The 20,191-nt window shown below is 37.4% G+C and overlaps 1 protein-coding gene across 8 annotated transcripts in view; it reads left to right on the top strand.

Moving 5' to 3' along the window:
- DCAF6 (DDB1 and CUL4 associated factor 6) overlaps positions 1 to 20,191 on the top strand; it is a 74,751-nt gene that overhangs the window by 35,914 nt on the left and 18,646 nt on the right. For 2 of the 8 annotated variants that reach the window (XM_063150184.1, XM_063150186.1), the window contains exons 11-16: positions 2,959 to 3,126; positions 10,033 to 10,092; positions 15,630 to 15,735; positions 17,635 to 17,750; positions 18,481 to 18,564; positions 18,733 to 19,042. In XM_063150184.1, the coding sequence (XP_063006254.1) occupies positions 2,959 to 3,126; positions 10,033 to 10,092; positions 15,630 to 15,735; positions 17,635 to 17,750; positions 18,481 to 18,564; positions 18,733 to 19,042 (844 nt within the window). The remainder of the gene's footprint in view (positions 1 to 2,958; positions 3,127 to 10,032; positions 10,093 to 15,629; positions 15,736 to 17,634; positions 17,751 to 18,480; positions 18,565 to 18,732; positions 19,043 to 20,191) is intronic. The other 6 variants (XM_063150188.1, XM_063150192.1, XM_063150189.1 and 3 more) reach the window with 4 other exon arrangements.

Genomic DNA, 20,191 nt, shown 5'->3' on the forward strand with positions numbered 1-20,191 from the left:
AGCAGGGTGTCAGATTGGCAGCTTAAAATTGTCTACAGGACTCATGCAGGCATAAATGTAGTAGTGCAAGGTGTTTGCACACCTTATAAGCATCCTGTTTCAGAAGCAATGCAAAAGGGATACTGGAATGACTGTAAAACACGTTTTTGGGTAACATGGTGAGTTCAGGAAGAGGGGAGGCTCCTGGGCAGAGGGGTAGCACTGGGTCTGTGAATGAGCAGGCTGCATTGGGAATGTCCATTTTGCAATGTTTATGCACCCTGGTATCCTGTGGCTGTGCTCAGATGTGAAATTTTATTTACTCACAGTCTGTAGTTTATAAATCTGCCTTCTGCATCAAGAACAGGATCCCCTGACCTTGTTCACCTGCATTTAAAGGTGAATAAAACCTGCTGCTTTTTTGGGCTGACAGGAGAGGGCAAGTGCTAATAGGAATAGTTTCAATACAGTGGGGCTGAGTAGGAAGGCCAGACAGAGGTGTGTTGTAAGAAGTGGGTGACTGGGGAGGCATTTTGGAAGGTGGAAGAAAGGAAAAAAGGTTTTCAGCCCCTATTTTGTGTCAAGTCGTGGCAGATACAAGTTTGACTATTGTAGCAAAGAATCAGCAAATTAAGAACTTGTTTTCAGGAAATGACTTCATTAGAATCAGAGCATGAATTCCTAACCCAGGCCTGTAAACAGCTTTCCAGAAATCATTTCTACACTCAACACAGGCACTCATGGCAATCCTGTGTTTGAAATCTCAGTACCTTTGCATAAGTATACAGTTCCAATTTATTGTTGGTTTGGTGTTCCAGAATATGTGTGATGTGATGAGCATTTGAGCTTCTATATCTGAATTACTTTTTAAAATATTAAGAGATGAAGTGCCTGTTCAAAATAGAGTTAGTACAGAAATGATTTGGTGCTGGGTCTTGGTGGGATAGATTTCTTTAGCAGAATATGTATTCTAGAAGTTGGAAAATTTAAGTTGCAATTAAACAACAAAATCAGTGCAAAATCTCAGTAGCTTGTTACTGCCAGAACATTTGAATAATTTTTAATATATGTATCTAATGAGAACAATTGCTGGAGATTGTCATGCTTGTCACAAAGGAAAAATACTACAAATTTATTTTCTTGCCCTGCTTATGCCATTCAGTGGAAACTTAATTTTTGTATATTAGTTTTAAGATGCTGATGTTTTAAACCACTAATAAACACTAGGTACAACAAACAGTAAAATATAATACAGTTTTTGTCATAAAAAAAATTCCAGATACACATGGGGAGGCGATGCAGGGGGCCAGTTGGCTAATTAGTACAAAGCTTAACCCTAATATGTGTTCTGATATAAGGTAACTGCTTTTAAATTTTGAATGGAAATGTGACAATAACTGAGTTTTTTTATTTATTTCTATTTCTTCACTCCATTTGCTGGCAAAATAAACATTTGCTTAGATATTCTGGAATATATTGAAAGGTGTTGTCACTGAGCATATCCAGGATAGCAGCTTTTATATTTAGTATTGTAGTTCTTGTTACATCTTAAATTGTGGCTATCTCTCAACTCAGTGGAACTGAATCAGCAGCAAGTACTGAAAACTGCAATTTTAGGCATCACTGAAATTCCCATAAAAGTATTCCCTAGGCTATTTGGAGTTTTTCTTTCCATAAATGGTTCTGGGACATGAAAATAATTCAGAGCAAATCTCCCTGATGCCATATTCCTTTTAGGAACTATATCTTTATTTTTGTTGCACCTTATCAACCATAAACTGAGAGTATGTTTTTCCCAGAAATTATATTAGACTAAATACATTAAACCTCATGACCATTCAGTATTAACTGGTGCTTGTCACTGACTTTCCAATTACTAAATTCTGCTTTTGAGTTTGTTTCTCTTTATAAAAGAAAATTTGTTTCATTGTATGGATAAGGGTTACAGAACATTTGTTAAGCTTTTGCCTGGCTGAAAGGCCCCATGCCAGTGTAATGCTCTCTACTATTTTAACATTGTGTGATTCAGGCACTGCTATTAAAGACACAATCTGTGTTATTTAAAGAGGAGCACTTGCCACACAGCACTTGTGTAAGTGGAGGGAATCTGCAAAGAACATGGAAAGAATAAAAAATTGCTTGGTCACCTCATTTTATAGCAGTTTGCAAAAGTACTGGTAATCAGGCAATGAACTTAACATGCCAAAATAGTTTAACTGGCAAATGAATAAAGACAAAATGATGAAAACAGTGAAGCCTCTAAAGATGGGACTAAAAGAATAATCTATTAAGAGGATGCTACTAAGGTTTGCTTCTGATCCTATAAATTACTTTTTCTGTAGGACCACTTAACAGTGATTTCAGACTGCGAATCCTCAACCGCAGGCAATATCTGAAATTAAAAATGAATTCATAGAGAAGTCTATTTTTTGGTTTAGCTGTTGTTTTGCCACCTCTTTCCATAGTTCCAGTTTACTTTTTGCACTGGTTTGATTTGATCAAAATGTACCTGGTTTTTTTTGAACCATCAGGAAGCTATTACATTCATTTTGGAACACTACCTGTAGACCACAGTTGCATAGTTTTACACCAAATATTCTCATTTATTCTGTGTGTTAGGGTCATCAAAATGAATACATCTGTTGTGTGCTTTGTTTTGATGTAACCAGGCTGTATCTATTTTCCTTAACTAATTCTTTGTTTAATGGTTTCATTGCTGGAGCTGGGGAGGGGGCTGTATTGTATGGCACAAATCCTGGATATTTAAGTCCTGTGATTGATGCCTTTAGGAAGAGAAAACCAATTTCATTATTTCTATTTGATGATTTCTGGCCGCTAGTAATTTTTTTTTCACTGTAATGACACTTAGTACCTGTTGCTTGTCTCTTTAGTCAGTCCCTCACCTCTCCTCTATATTCCATATATTGATTGCTCACTGCTTCTCTCTCCCCCCTGTCTGTCTCCCTCCCTGTGTGTCAGAGTTAATGGGCCCCGAGTTAGCAATAATCCGTAGGGGCCTGCAGCGACTGAGGCTTAAGAAGGCAGAGCAGCAGAGACAGCGAGAGCTGGCTGAGGGCTCTGCACCACAGCCCTCCTCTTCTGAGCAGCCCAGCCCTAAGGGCTCCTCTCAGGACCCTCAGGCAGCAGGTTGTCACTTGCCAAGGTTTCTCCAGCAGTGATGTAGCTGTAGTTTGTGCTGCTGTTGTTTGCTGAGATGCTTCTCCTCCAGAACAAGGCATTTCCTGCGTTCGCTGCTTGTCTCGCCTTGCATGTGGTGGTGTTTATCATCACACGGGCAGGGAAACCTGGATGGACAGGTGTATTGATCTAACATGTTTGGATTGAGTGACACTATGTGGAAATGGTTTTCTAGGTGCATGGTATCAGGCTTGTGCAATGGCTGTTAGAGCAGCTGAGCAAGAAATTGCTGTGTTCTGAGTAGAAGGAGAATTGCACACTGAAATTACATTTTGGTGCTACTTGTATCCAACATTAACATTTACAACTTGGCTTTGGGGTAGCATGTGTTCTAAATCAGAGGAACAATTCAGTAAAACAGAGTTCTGGCACTCCTCAGTGCTGTGGTTTTACAATAAGTGTAGTGAAAATACCTGTACCTAGCCAAAGTCCCCAGATATGCTCTCAGAGCAACTTGTCATTTCACCATCCTCTTTCTCTCTTGTCTTACTGAAATTAAAAATGATCACAAGAAAGCCTCAAATATGTTTGCAATAACATATTTGAGAAAGTTAGGGCAGAAGCATGCATATGCATAAAGAGGCAAACCCTAAAGCATAAACTTCAAGCAAACTTTGTTGTGGCACCATGTAAAAATGAGTGAGCTGCATGCAGTGTGAGAATTCAGTGTATTTTGTGTTGCAAAGTCATGTCTAGCAGTGTCTCTTCTGTGGATAAATCCTGTGACAGTTGAGATGTGGCTAAATTGCTTTTAAGGATTGTGTCACACATTTACAGCTATCTTGCCATGTTTCAGTCTGTTCCTTAATCTGGAGCTCCACAGAACAATTTAATGTAACAGTGGCTGATGCTCCAGTCACAACTTGCAGTTACTGAATTTTGAACAACTTTTACACTAGAAAATATTGCAATGAGGTTTTAGAGGGTTTTGGAAACCAGTCCATCCTGGGAGGGTGTGTGCCTATCTTAGGGATGGCACCCATGGGTGCCTGTTTACCTGTAGGAGAACAGGAAGAGCAGTGGTAGTGGTGGCGTTTTAGGGGGCTGCAGGTTCCTGCCAGGACAAAAAAAAACACCCCAAAAATCTACCAATTTTGGTTTTGTCTTTTTTTTTTTTTTCCCAGCAAACTGAATATCAGAATTTATTAACTCAAATTTAAGTATTGATAGAGAAAAAATTGTAACACAGTCAATAAATCTTGATCTCCCATTTCCTTTTTGGAATGGCTTAATTTTAAATTTTTTTTTTGCTGAATTGCTTCCCACTGAATTGAAGTAAGGAATAAAGTTTGTTTACAGCCATGTCTGGAGGTTTATCTGTGGGGATTTTGCTACCTCTGAAGGGTGTGCTGGTCTGGGTTTCACTGGGTACATCTCTCCCATCTTTCCTTAGTGCTCCTTCAAGGATGCAATGTCATTTTTTTACTCCCTGTGGCCTGTGGGGTTCCTACAGCACACTGTGTGATCCATAGTGCCACAAATGGAGAGGCTTAGCTGATGCTTTGACTGGGAGACAGAGGGGTCTTGTACATAATTTGGACCTCCCCAAGACTGCCTCTTGGAGTTTTTTAGTTCCCCCAGGGTTAGAACTTTAGGGGAACTATTGGAAACATTCAGTCCTTTTGTTTGGAATCACCCGGAGCCACAGACACAGCCTTGGAGGAAACTAATATTCAAACATTTATCTCTTTCTGCATGTAAATTAATTTACATTTACATTTTACATTGTCATATCATGCATTACATGACAATGAATTTGCAAATTTAACCATTTTACTTACTAAATAATTGCTTTGAAAGACAGATTTACTCAGTGCTGTGGAAATATTTATTTCTGGGGAGACAAAAGAGGAGCCATTTTTCTCCCTGAGCTCCAGCTCATTGGGATGTATCTTCTTGAGGTTTGGTCTGGTGGGTGGAATTGTTGTCTTCAGCAGTATTGGCAGTGGAAGTTATAAAGAGAGAAATTTATATTTGAAAATATTTAATATGTTTGGCCAATTAGTTCTAGAGAAATTTGATAATAGATTACATTGTATTTTCCTTTCTATTTGTATGTGTAAAAATAATATATTCCTGTTGTGCTTTGCAGCTTCTTTCATTGCATTCCTCCTTCCTCTGCTCTGGGAGGGAACAAATGAAGCTCATTTCTTTTGACTATGGATCTCCTTTGCACTTCTTATTTACTTGATAAGATTTCTGCAGTCTGGACATGGAGATATTCTCTGATATTCTCTGTACTTGTTCTTTTCTTTTTTTGAAAGTTTCTTTGTTTTGTTTTCCTTTTCTGGCCTCCCAAGATATATTTTTGCAAGTTGCTTATTCACCGTCTATTCCTTTGGAAAACCAGTGCTGCACATTTTTGGTCTCTAGCTTCTCCATAGACACAATTGTTTTCTAACCCTGTGCTTAGCTGGTTATTCAGAAATATGGTAGGAGAGAAATAAATGAGTCGTTTTGAATTGTTTGGAGTCTTTTTAAAGTAATAAATTCCTATACAGAGACAATCTCTATTTTTTTCCTGAAAGGTTGTCTTTGCTGCCCTGTCATGAAGCAGATATTCTGTTTTCAGGCACATACTAGATGTAAATTTTCAAACAAAAAAATTACAGCACAAAATGTGTCTGCAGGTTCTCAATCCCTGCTCTGATAAAACCTGTATAAATTGCAATTGCAGTTTTGGAGGGAATTCAGCATGAGACCATGGCCACTTCTTCTGATTTGTGCTTTGTTATTACTCCTTATCTTTGCAGGCACAGAAGCTTGAGTAGGAAGAGAAAACTATCCCAGCCATGTAAGAAATTACAAGCAGAAAATGTCAAGAGCTGAAAGCTTTTACAGGTTTAATAGAAAATTAGACTGTGTGGTAGTTATTCTGTCTCCCAGTTACATGAGGATTTGTAAGCTCAATCTATAGTAGTTAACCTATTTAGAAAAATATGGTCAAAAGTTTATAGTTTTGAATGTGAAAGGGAGATGAGTTTTGACTCCGAGACAAAAGGTCTCAGATGAGAGAGATTTTGTTTTGGTGGATACTAAATTTGGAATTTGGCTGAATTTTAGAAGCAGTGTTTGCTGCATGGATCAGATCTATTTTGTCTTCAAGCCTTTGCTTTAGGTATTGAATGGATTCAGATTTTTTTGGTTGCCACTTTATTTAATTAGGGAAACTATAGTAAATATTTCAGTTTAGTTGGATTTTTATTTATTGAATGATTTCTCCCTCAAAAACCTAGCCCTTCCTTGCATTTTTTGTGGCATTTTATAACATTTACATCCTGTGCAGTATTTAAACAACTGCATTTATGTGCTATATGCAAACAACAAAGAAAGTAAACCTTTTTAACCTGTTGTTATTGCTGCTATGCCACATATGCATCACCATTACTACATCACTTATCATTCTGAGAATTTCAGGGAGATGGAATCCAATTTGAAAAGTAACAGAAATGTGAACCAGCTGGTCATGAAGTGAAAAAGAAAAAACATATTATAGATCAAGGTTTCCTGCAGTGGTCATTGTACCTAATCTTACCCACAAAACCATGAAGCAATATTAGCCTTTTTTTTTTCTAGAGGAAAAAATATTTGATTTGTACTTCATTTGCTGTGGAATGCAGATATATACATGTGCATGCTGGCATATTGCAGAACCTGTGCTGCAAATTGACTTTTTTTTTTAAGCTTTTGGTTGATCTATACATTGAGTCTCTAAAGCAGAGCAAACTGGACCTTAATTTCTGTGTTAAAGCTTTTGGAGGAGAACAAGGGAATGACAGCTGTTTTGATCATTAGATTCTTTGCTAACACTCAGATGTAGGAATTTTATTTGAAGATGTAGAAATAATATTTGAAGTGCACAATATATAAGTGAGAGCATATTCACTGTGCAAAGCAATTATTTACAGTAATTAAATCAAGTATTTAATTTCTTAGATTCCTCTACACGTATCATGTTTAGGACTTTAAAACAATTCTCACTGCTTTAGACCTCACCTTGAAGCTGGTCATACAAGGAAGATTTTTTTTCAACCAAAACTGAGGTGGCATGCTAATATTTTGGTGAAGTCAGGTGCTGATTGCCCAAACTATAGGAAGATCCTTCAGCATATAACTGACCTTAAAATTATCTTCTATTTTCTGTTTGAGGTTCCCCAAATTTATGAATCTCCAGTTCCCTCTTTAAGTGGTGCTCCAGTTTAGAATGTACTGGTGACATTACAACCAGTGGTGAACTGCATTGGGATGTAGACCCAGCCTGTGAAGGCTCAGGTAAGAGTTTGGATTTTTGTTTGTTTTTTTAACTATATGGCACAGTTTTGGTAATGCTTTTTTTTCAAAAGCTTTATAAGAAATTATGAAAGTATATTTTTCAGATTTTTTTACAAAACAAAGCCATATATTAAAAAAAGAGGCATTTACCTGAACTTCTCTAGGCTGGTTTCATGGTCATGCTGATTCCCCTGCCTGAGGTGGGGGTTCCAGACTGCAGAGCCACTTGAAGGGGTGCTGGTGATCTGTGGCTTCAGGGTGCTTGGAAAAGGAAACAAGGAGGTTTCAAATTGCTACAAACAACTCTATTCTAAACCATGCTAATTCAGGTATTTTGGATGTTTCCTATTGTTGGTTAAATATTCATTTATTAAAGTGAAATGCATTCACAAAGTTGTATGGAGACTTGGGTGTAACAGTGAGATGTGGGAGGTTTAAGCCTCCTTTGGCATGGACTTCTACCTGGAAACCTTTTCATTTTCACTTACTGTGGTTGAATGATGCACATGGCAAAACATACCTACTTTTTTAATTACTGCTGTATAGAGTGAGGTCTTAATAAAATTAGAAATGCTGGAAAGGGTAGTAGAGGTAATTTCTTAATGTTTCTAATTAATATATGTTAATTCAGTATTCTGATTATACAAGTCTGAATTACAGAGTTGATGAGATGAGCTTTTCCAGCCAAGTGAAATATTTGGCAGTACAAAATACCTTTTAAATAAGGGCATATGAACTTTTGGAAAGAATTGCAGTTCAGGAACAGAGCGTGGCTGGGATCACTGCATGCATTAGGTTTCTCAGCTTCTAGTCCAGGATCTGCCCTCCCTTTAGCCTTTCTGATACAAGTTAATCCCAGCCATGACCTTTGTGAGTCCAAGATCAAAGCCAGCCCTTGAAAGAGGCACAGATTCCTCTACTGAGTCTGCTGGAACACAAGGAGATCATCTCATGATGTGGAGCATCTGTACACCAGCTTTTTGCTCTGCTTTACCTTATGAAAAGTGGCTTATTAGTCCATTGAAAAAACTCCCCTGTAAATCCTTCTCTTCTGATTTAGGTATTATATATAAAGCACACTTCAGTTTTGGAAAGTAAAATATATTAATGCTACAAATCTTCTACTTAATAGCTGCATGCCATAAATCTAGATGTTAAATTCTATGGTCTAACTTAGGTGTGCTTGGTGCAAGGCATGGGCATGGTTGAGCAAGGAAGACAAACCAGAACCAATTTAATGTTCCTCAGTTATAGAAATAAGCTGTGCAAGTTCCCAAAGCAAGGTACCCTCCAGAGCACACTGCCTCAGACTTTCCTGGTGTCTCTCCTTTGCTCCTCCGCCCCTTCCCTGCTCCTGGATATCAGTGTGGCAAAGGAGCACACTGCCATGCTTCCACCAATGCCTGGGAGTGAACAACTGCTTGAGAATATGTGTATTTAAAGCAGCTTGGTCAATTCAGCAGGTCTAGTGGCTGTACTGCAAAACAGATCTCACTGGTGAGTCTGGCTCAAAGCTGGAAGGGAGCTTCCTGTAAGAGAGAGTATTATTTCATTGCTTTCCTGATATAGGATGTACATTTATGTTAAAAGTCACTTAGCATGCTGTGATGCTGGCAGACTGTGACTCAGTTTGTAATACAGGATATTAAATCCTTTCAGTTTAGGATGGATTTTTTTATAATAGATGGTTATCAAGTGGAACCAAGATATGATACTCTAGCCAATATCTTTAGAATGCTGCATTAATTTATGTACATCAGCTTATCTTCAAATAATATAGAAGTAAGATCTGGTCTTCAGAGGTGACAAGGGAAATAGATTCACAGAAGATACTGAATACTGAATATTGCATCTGTTGTGTCTGTGCAGTGAATGAGTGCTGGTGATAGTTATTAACTGGTAGTGTCCAGGGGGAAAAAAGGCACTTATCTGCTGAGGGGGGTGATTATTCTACTTATTTGTTTATGTGATTGATGGGGATGCTTATAAGACTGATGGGTGTGGTACTGCGATAAACTGATCAAGACTTGCTCTCAGTCATCAGAGGTGCAGCATCTAAGAATGCAGAACTACCAAAGTGTCATATAATTGGGATGTATTTTGGTGCTTTGATGTTCTAAAACATTATTATTAAAAGAGTGTTTAAGTATTGGAGGTACTGGTATGCCATGGATTATTTTATGCTGAAGTATAAATATTCTGAAATTTACATTTTGCACATAGTGTGAAATACTGGTGTCATTTGGTAGCTGGAGCAAAGGCTTTAGGAGTCGTGACTCTCCAGTGTTTTTCCTGATATGTCAGAAGTGTGAAGAACACAGTAAAATATTTGGTAATGGACAGGCATTTTCATTATCAACATGTCAGCAAGCTTCAGGCTGTTCAGTGAATAAATAATGGTTTGAAACAAGTGGCTTTGCTTCTGTCATGCCTAGAAAATGCAATATGGCTGGCTGCTCATTAAACAAACCCAAAGCTTCCTTATGTTGCTGCTTTTTTATTTTAAACTAACATATGATCGTGACATTGCTGTGCAGTTCTCTGCTGCTTATGTTTTAAGTTGAAATCTCGTTTTTGTTTCAGATTCTCCTTCTTCAGTGGTTAACAAACAGCTTGGATCCATGTCACTTGATGAGCCACAGGGTGCGTGTGACAGGAAATGCGCTATACCCAGCCATAGCTGATTGCAATGCTTCTTTTAAAGTTGCTTTTCATGATGAGAAACAGTCTAAAAATGCTGTTCATCCACATATAGTAGAATTCTGTAAGCAGATCTGCTGGAAACTTGTGATTTAATGATCAATATGATTAACTGAGTGAGGTTAATTGTTGTTTTTGAAAACCATCCTAAGCTCAGTTCTTCATGCAATTACTACGGTTCAGTGTAGGTACAGTAAATGTCTCATGTGTTCTACCTACAGTTGGAATATTTTTGTAAAATGCAAAGTAAAATTAATTATTTAAACAGGTTGGTTTTTTTTTTTTCTGAATGGTTCTTTTTGGATCAAAGGGCAGATATCAAGATTGCAATAACCTTTAATTTCATAATGCCATATTATTTCTGTTATCCATGAGTGATATGCAGCTTTGTGACTCCTGCACAGTTTGAGTAACTCCAGAGCACCCATTGCACTGAGGTGCATCTTCCCTCTGTATCCCTTGTCCTTCCCCCCTCCTGCTGAACAGGTACTGGTGTCTCTTGTAGGATCCCCGTGGACTGGGGGTGGACAGAATGCTTGGGAGCTTTCTCTGTGCCCATCAGGCATCAGTCTCCAAACTGTGAGCACTGCAGTGGGCCAGAGGTGACCCTGTCCAGCTGCATCAATGTCATCTGTAGGGAATATTTATGACTGAACAATTAAAGAGTGATAGATGCCAATTTAAAAATAGATTGCCATACACTCTGCATTATGCTTCCATGTCAAAGTGTCTGTAGAGATTTAATAGCTTAAACCCCACAAAACAGCTTTGTCTTCTTTTGCATTCCAAACTAGAAAGCCATTTTGAAATCCCACTTCTAAAAAACAGTCTGTTTGGCAACTATTGACATTATGGTTTACTTTAGGATGCCAGAATGTTGGGGGGAAAATCAAGCTGCACCTTGACAAAATGAATTCTTTTAGTGGAAATACATTTTGTGATGAAATAACCTTCAACCTCCATGTGTAAATTTGTTAATTATTCATGGTTTAATAGTCTACATCATTTCAACAATCAGGTTTAGATGGAATCCTTGCTTATAACAAGTGGCCAAGTTATGATCTCAGTTCTAAACTCAGAATAAAACATTATTTGATCAGAGTAGAATAACTTAGAACTAACATAGAAAGTCTGTAAGTTTCCTAAGATTCTTACAACTAAAAATTTAGGAAAACTGGGAGTTTTTTTCCTCATTAAGTTACTTGAACTAAGAGATTTCCTCTCATAGAAGCACTTCAGGTTTTTTAATATGTAGAAAAAAACCAACCCAAAACACATTTGCTTTTCAGTACACCAGTTCTCCAATTGTTTTAAGGCAATGTTTTTCTGCTTTGTTAGCAGACAATGTTGCTTCTAATTTGTGAAACTAGGAGTTTGAAAAAGGAGCAAATTTATTGGGAAATCTTTTGTGCAAATGATATCCAAAAAGAATAGTTTGCTGAGATCCAGTTGAATTTCTGAAGTTTAACTGCATTAGTTTCACTTCCATTTGAAGTCTCAAAACAGTGTAAATAGTTAATGAAGGAGGTCTTAACAGTTCTTCTCATACAGAATTACCTTTCCTTCTTATTCCTGCCTTCTCTTAATTTAGAATTGAATCAGCCATCTTCTGTTGGACTTGTTTCTCTTGTTGGCATTCATGTTTTAAGAATGGTTTTGGGTTTAAAGATCTTTTTATTCTTTTGCAATCCCATCCATTTATAAGGCCAACATTCTGATACTCCAGCAGAACCCAGAAGTCATTGCTGTGTGTACAAAATAGTTTGAGGTGGATCACAGTCATCTACACTTGATTTTTTAACAATGTTTTGGACTGTGATTGTCATAGTGGAGGGTTGGCCTTTAGATCTATTGCAGTGTTAGGATTTTAAGGTACTGCCTTAGTTGGAATGAGTAAAGAGGGAACCTGAGGCCTGATTAAATTTCATGTGTTAAATTCTCACAGAATTTCTGTTCTATTGAAATGCACAACTTATTTTGTCCTCTTTGGGTCAATTTTTCTCCCTTCCAGAAGTATCTCTGTTAGGTCTTCACACAGAACATAGTGCTGGATAGGAATTATTTTGTGTTTTTTTAAATGAGAAGTTATCTGTCCTGTTTTCATGAGGTTGCCAATGGATGAGTGAACAGGGCAGCATTTGAGATGTGGCAAACTGGCTTGAAGTTCATTACAGTGTCAGTTTAATTAGGAAATGCAATCTGTAAACCTGTCCTTATGCACTTAACTCTTTATGGTTGAGAGCCCCAGTGTCTGTGAAGTTACACTTGCACAGGTTCATTTTCTAAGGGAAAAAGTGGGTATGAAGGTTGTTGCTGTCAGTTATGTAGTTTGGCTTGTGGATTTGTTTTTCATGTCAGATTTTGTGAATGATATTTTATCTTCAGTTTTAAGAGTGATAGTTTAAAAGTGTCTCCTTTCTGTGGGCACCTGGAGAATGGACCATTTAATGGGAGCGTGCTTTAGACAGTGTTGTTAGTATCTTCAAAATATCTTGTGTTTGGCTGTAAAATTAAGTAAAGTTTCAAGGTATTTTTGAGGAATTTAGAATGAAATTTAGTAAGGTGTTGACAAGCTACAGCTTTCTCTTGTAGCAGTGATTACTCTGCTAGAGTTGGCAACAAGATTAATAAACTGAACTGCCTATATTGCAGAATTTGGACCATTTTCCTCTTCTTCCCTTCATTATCAGTGTGAAGTAGATCTGCCTTGATGGGATGAATTTAGTAGAAGAAGAAAACAGAGCTTCATTCTAATCTGGGCAGTCTTTAGCCATCACATTTCTCCCAGAAAACAGAGTTCAAGATTTGTAGGGTTTGGTTTATGTTATTTTTTCCTAACTGAAAGAATGTTCAGTTATGTAGGAGGCAAAGCATTTTCTTCACAGATGCTCCAAGTCAACTTTCATTAGCAGTGTAAATTCAATATCAAATATTGAACCACACAACTAATTCTCTGCAGTTTATTATCAGATTCTTCTCTCATCTGTCTTTTAAAAGGTTTCTTGTTCTTATTACCATCTATGTTATGCCCTAAAGCTACTTGAAAGAAGAAACTGACCCCATCCAAATTCTAGTTGGTGTTATTGTAGATTTAGGAAAATGCTATTATCCAGTACGGTTTAACAGCTATCTGTTCCCAGAAACTTGTAAAAAGAATTTGTCAGTCAATGTCCTCTTTAGTGAAGTCTACAGCAATTCTTCCAAATTTTTGGGTGCGGACAACTACAAGCATTGCTTCCAGAGTAAGTGCAGCCAGTCCTTATGCATCTTGGTTGGATTTTCAGACCCTGAGATTTTAGGAAATGCAATCCTGGTATTCAGATAGACTCGTTGTAGATAGCCAGGTTTGGTTACTTTGATTGGCAGCATTAAGTGGTTTTGTGCTGAAGCCAACCTTGCACAGCAGTAGGAAGTCCATGAGTAAAGTCATTATTTGGGGGTTGTCTTGGATTATTCACAGCAGGAAATTGTCTGTCTTTAGCTGGGTTCCCAGCTCAAAGATCTGTCTTGTCAGAGGCTGTTAAAAGGAAGCTGAAGAATTCTCCCACTCTCACTTTTGGCTTTCAGTGTCAGTTCCTGGTGACTTGTGCAATATGTGGGATCAATCAATATTTCTACTTGCTGAGGAAGGGATGTTTGCAGTCTGAACAGACATTTTTAAAAAGAGATTTTATAAATCATAGATTGTCAAAAAATAGAGGAAGAACCCATTTAGTTAAGGAAGAATGTCACTTTTGTTCAAACTGTCTACATAGCACTATAAAATATTTCCTTACATTTCATAGGTTTTCAGTTGCTTAAATAAACTTTCTTTTAATCAATTTTATCCTTGCTCCACTCTAACAAGAATGTAACTGGAACTTTTAATTTCAAGGGGCTATAAAATTTTCTTCCCATGGAGTGGGGCCCATACCTTGTGCATTATTGGGGTCATGGTTGTAATTGATTAATTCTCTTTCATTTAAAAAAAAAGTATTCTAATTTGTTCTTTCAGGGGTTTTGTGGTATGTTTTGGGTTTTTTAATTTTTCTTCAGAACATGTAGAAGTGCATATTTAAAGTTTTTTGGCACAGTTGATCAGTGCTCTGATCCTGTGAGTGGGCTTCTGCCTGTCAGCAGTTTAAAAATATGAGCATTGATTGTTAGCTTAAATTCTGATGTGCTATCTCATAGTTGCTATAATTTAATTGTATCTTTAAAATTAAGTATCCTGTGCCAATACTGTAGCCATTACTGTTATGACAACAACCTTTTTAGTTGGGAAATTTGTAGGCTTGTGTTTGAATGCAACATTAGGTTTTAACTGACTTCCAAAGATGATCTGCAGCTTTTCCTTTATTACACTTGTCAGTGTGCTGCCAATACTGCAAGGATATTTATAGTCCCATTTCTGTATTCTAGAAACTTAAAGAAAGGACAGAAGGTTTTGTCCAAATAATCCTGAGATAAAAGGCTCAGTAGTCAGGAAAAGCAAGACTGTAGAGACTTTTAGTGGCCATTGGAATACACTAAATAAACCTTCCCTCTGAGAGAATGGCACCTGTGTAGTGAGGCTCCATCTGATGCTGCTTTCCATGAACTTTTTAGTATTGCCCAGCTTTAGGACTGATGGCAAACTTGCCATTTGTGGATAGGTGGTGACCATGAACTTTACTCCAAGGGGATGGATGGATGGATGGATGGATGGATGGATGGATGGATGGATGGATGGATGGATGGATGGATGGATGGATGGATGGATGGCACTGAGCAGTTCTCTTCTGAAGGAGCCCATTAACATCCTTAGAACCATCTCTGCAGCAGAGGAGTGACCAGTGTGCTGTGGTTTTCAGTTCCATTCACTTCTGTTGCTTTTGGAAATTGTGAATGAGCCCATTTTACAAGTGCTCCCTTCTGCTTGCAGTTATCATAATTTAAAATTGGGTTTTGAGCATAAAACTCTTGAAACATGAATTTACAGTATTTTTATGAAAAGTGACTGACAATTTACAGCAGGCTAAGGGTACTGGTAGTTGTCTGGGTTCTAAGTAGGCAACAAAGTACAGGATGGTGATTTTTCTAGGCTGATTATGTCTAGATCTCATTATCTTTTTTTCATGTGTATTTACTAAGGCAAAAAGACTGAATACCACTTAAAAATAATCTTATTAATATAGTTGCTATAAAATGGATCTGCTTATTAATGATTATATTGTGTGTACACATACCTATCTGAAATTTTATTTACTTGCATGTTGAAGGACAGCATCTCCTTTGTTTGCTCTTATAATTACATACAATGTTAGACCATTTTACAAGCATTGCAAATTTGGTGTGTTTACTCTGGAACTTTTTAACTTTGTGCTTGGGCTGTAAGAGATCTTAAACAGACAAGATATATGTTACTGCCACATTTGATAATTAAATTAATCTTCAGAATTCTAGCAACTTTATGTACATTTCTAATGCCTGTTCAAACTTTATCAACCCCATATTTACAGAGAGTGATAAGCCACGAACAGGAACAGGTGAACCAGTTTTAAGTTTGCACTACAGTACAGAAGGAACAACTACAAGCACAATAAAACTGGACTTCACTGATGAGTGGTAAGAACAAGTTAATTTTGGTTTTGACTAGCTCATGATTAGCACATATCAATAGCACTTGTCTGGCATAGCTATAAATTATTTTTCCTGTGGTTTATGTCTGTTTTTAGATGTATCTACACAATTTGAAATGGCTGTAGTCTTAATGCATTCAGAACATAAGATAGATGTACTCTAATGTGAAATTTATACAAGAGACTTGTTTTTGTGTATTTACTGTGAATCTCTATAATGCAAACATAATTATTCTGCAAGTGAGTCTTTCTGTGACTCAGATCCTGAGTTGTAAACACTGAAATTGCCACATTTAGCCACTCTTAAGTGCTGTGGCTTTAGATGCAACACATGCACCTTGCTCACAGTTTGGAAACTTGAAACATTGATTTTTCCTCCAATATCCAGCAAACTTTAAAAAAAATAGTTTTGCTGTGATGCTTTTATGTAATTCTGCAGTTAGTCAGCAAATTCCATGGAGTTTGGTGGTGGGTAGTGTGGTGTGGGTAGTGAGAGGAAGAAGCATTTTCTGGTAGGACAAAGTTGCAAGTCATTGTCAGTTCAGAGGCTGACTAAAAACATTGTGCTGAAGAGTGGAGCAACAGGAGCAGGATGCAATTCCATCTGACAAAATGATGCAGTTGAGAACAAATAACTCCCTAATCTGAGAATTGGAAGTTGTGAAAATGAAATAGAGGAAGACATGTAAATCCTACAAGTCAAAAAAATATTTTACTGCTTAGGCTGTGATAAGGTTTATAGAGAGATGAGACATAACACAGCAAAAATCCTCCACCTGGTGTCTAGCAGCATCCTTCTTGTCTGGCCATTCAGAAGCAATGCTGAAAATTCTGGATTTAGAAGAAATACTGAAAGGGTTAACAAAATTTTGCCTACAGCTTCCAAATCCAGTACAGCAAGGAATACACAGAATATTGGTCATCAAAAGGAGTAAAAGCTCTGATTTAACATAAGACATAAAATTCCTGAAGTCTAGACTGAATTCTCAAGAATCTCAACTAAGCATGATCTGTGCTGCTTCTAGCAATGTAGCATATTAAATATTTGCTAATAACATCCACAAGTCAGAAGATATTTGTAAAGAGACATTAAATTATTGAGAATCATGCTTATAATTCTGCTTTAGTCCAAAGATTTGCCTGAGTTTTAGGCCACATCACATTAGAAAGCTCAGCAACAAGACTGCATTTCCTGAAAGTCTTTGCTAGAGAGTCTAAAAACATGAATTTCAGTGACATTCAGGACAACATTTTACAAATTTCCTGAGGATTTGTTTTCCATATTGTCAAGAGAAAATGGTGTCCCACAATATTTGTCTAAACATGAATGGGGAGTAAATGTCAAATACCAGCTCATAGTGAATCTTGAGAAATAATAAAACTTTGAGAACTGAAAGTCCATACTTTGAAAGGTACAGGAATGATAATTAGAGTTGAAGGGACTGGAGACTTTTATCTGAATCAAATTTTTATTTGAATGGGATAACATTTATTAGTGCTCAATTGATAGCTTGTCATACCTCTAATAAGATGATCTCTGATTATTTATACATCTAAAAAGTGTGCAAATAGTGAAATAAACCAAATCCTTACAATATTTGGAAAAGCAATGACAATATTCTTTAAAGGTAAAAAAAAAACAAGACAGGAAAGAGACAACCAGGTTCTGTGATGCAGAGGAATTGTGTGGGATGAGTGGCAATGGACACAATGAAAGAGAATTTTGAAATTGCTGAGAATTGGTTGTAGCTGCTGCCAGGAGCTCTCACTTCACTGCAGTGAGATAGACAATGTTGGTCAGACTGTGCTGGTGAAATGATCTTATTTATTTATTTGTGCATTTACATGATCTAAATGGTTTTCTTTTTCCATGTTACGTTGCCAGGAGCAGCATAAATTCAAGCTCTAGAGGGAGTGGAAGTCATTGCAAAACTGAAGGCCAAGAAGACTCTGTAAAAACAAAAGCTTTGGATGAATCAGAGCCTGATGGGGAAGAAACAAGTAAGAAACATTGGGATTTCTAACGCTAAGGCAAAAATTCTGCCCTCCTATGTCCCTGACTCCCATTGCCACAATAAAGCATGAATTTTTTAGGAAAGAAGATATTAACCTGAGATAGCTGTAATAAATATAAACATTAACTTACCTTGTCTTTAGTTGTAAAAACATTATTCTTCTTAGGGGATATTGTGCCTTGATTTGTATAGGAAAATAGAACAACTGCACTTTGCAGTCATAAATGATTACTTGGAATTCTGTTTCATTTCCTTCAAGCTTTCACTGTGTTTTATTAAATGTGTTGTCTTGCTCAGTTCATTGCCAAAAGTGCAGTGAAGTCAAATGACTACCTCCAGAAAAATACCAAAAAAAATTCCCTTTTAACAGACTGATAACTTCATTTGTCTTCAGAAATAATAGTTAATGTCTGTATTAAGAGTACAAATGCTATTTTTGCTGCTTAAATTCTCATAGTAAAGGCTGTTAAATACATTAAGGAATAAGAAATGACTACATTTTTCTTAGTTAGTGTGTTGACCTGGTCAACTACATAGGTTTATATATACTGATTTTTATGTGACTGATAGCTGAGATTTCAGTAGAGACATTGACTTAGTAGTGGATTGTTTGGATTGGTTTCTTCTAGGAGTGCTGGTGTCGTTTAGACTTGCTTACATTACAAGTGTGCATCCAATTGAAATCATGTGGTTTTCCATTAAATTTCTTAATTTAGGGGGTTCTGATGAATCTCTCAAGGAAGATGCAAGTGCTGAAGAGCTGAAAGATACAGATGAAGCTGCAGAGACAACAGAAGCAAGTAGGTATCTGTACATAGCAAGTATGTATCTGTACTCTTTCAAATAGTTATAAGAAGAAGTAGAGAATGAAATATGAACTCAGTTTGCATAATTTAACTTTGCTGACCATTTCTAAAATAGACTGTAGTTGTTATTGAGACTTGTTTTCCCCAATATTTGCTTTTCAGCAGTATCAGATAAAGCTGCTCCTGAGCACTCTGGAATTGAAGCAGAAAAACCCGACGCTGTCTCTGGGAGCGCAGAGGAGGAAGCCTGCAGTGAGCAGGGGGCACAGCAAGCCCTGTGCGGGCAGAGCAGCGACCCCAGTGCCCCCAGCGCCGTGGCCAGCGAGGAGCCCCAGGCGCAGCCGGAGCCCTCGGGGCTGGCGGCTCCGGACGACGGCTCCACGCGGAGCTCGGCGCTGCAGGAAACCGACGACAGCGACGACGACCCCGTCCTCATCCCCGGCGCCAGGTATCGGGGAGGCCCTGGCCACAGGTGAGGCCAACACCTGCTCCGCTTGGCAAATGCTTCTTGCTTTTTGTTCTCCTTTCTCTTTTCTTGTTTACTGCTTTGAATGAAAGATGGAGAAACTCAGCCCTCATATCCTCAAAGTTGTTCTTTGACAACTGGCCAAGAGCTTGATGGCTGAGTGTAATTTGCCTATGTGTAAGATTTGTACAGCTGCATTTTCCCTGCAAGCCAGGAAGGCTCTTGCAGATCTAATACCTGCTTATGCTGATCTCTTGCCTGCTGAATACCTCGGTGCTAAGTATTTGCATATCTAGTCATATGTATAGAAAGTTCATAGATCTGGGGACAGGGACCATCATCTTCTTCCAGTTGTACTTTAGGTGTTCTTATTCTGGCAAAGCAAGAGCTTTTAACCGCTCTTGTGCAGCAATGGTGTGTTTGTAGTACATATATTAAAATGGATGTGTTCAATTTTTCATTCTTATTTTTCTCTGAAAGAGAAACTGTAATCCTTTTCCTTTTGTTGGTTATTAAATATTACTATGTATGTCAGTTAAAAAAAGGTAGACTAGCTGTTACCATGAATAAAACATGCATTTAGTAAGCTTTGTGCTTTTTTTATATGAAGAGCTGTACATACTTGCTTGATCATTCAGTAAACTGAACCCTCAATTTGCTATTTTTGGTTTAATACCTTTCTTCACTAATTTCAAAACTGTAAAATTATTTAAGCAACATTTCTGCTGTTAGACTTCATACAATACCTCTTTACTAGCTGTAGATGTAATTTAACCTCATGTCACATACCTTTGCTGTACTCCTGTTCAAAGACAGTGCTATTAATTTCTTATGATAGCAATGAAGATTGAAGATTCTTCACAGGAATTTACAATATATATTAATTAGGAAATCAGGAAGAATTTAATAGCTGTTTCTAGAGAAGGTTTTGAATAATTTGCAATTAAAATAGAAATAGTAAGCCAGCACATTGTCAGTAGTGGCAAAAAGAACAGTCAGTGGTTGTTTATTACAAAGCACAAGTAATTCTGCTCACTAAATGACAGTTTTTGTGAAGAAGCCAATATACACAGATTCTGTCTTAACCCATTAACTTTCCATGCAGTACTAAGTTTTTGTAGGCAGATATGGAATGGCAGAAATATTTTCCCCTGC

This window comes from Melospiza melodia, chromosome 2 (assembly GCF_035770615.1).
Source record: "Melospiza melodia melodia isolate bMelMel2 chromosome 2, bMelMel2.pri, whole genome shotgun sequence".
Taxonomy (NCBI): Eukaryota; Metazoa; Chordata; class Aves; order Passeriformes; family Passerellidae; genus Melospiza; species Melospiza melodia.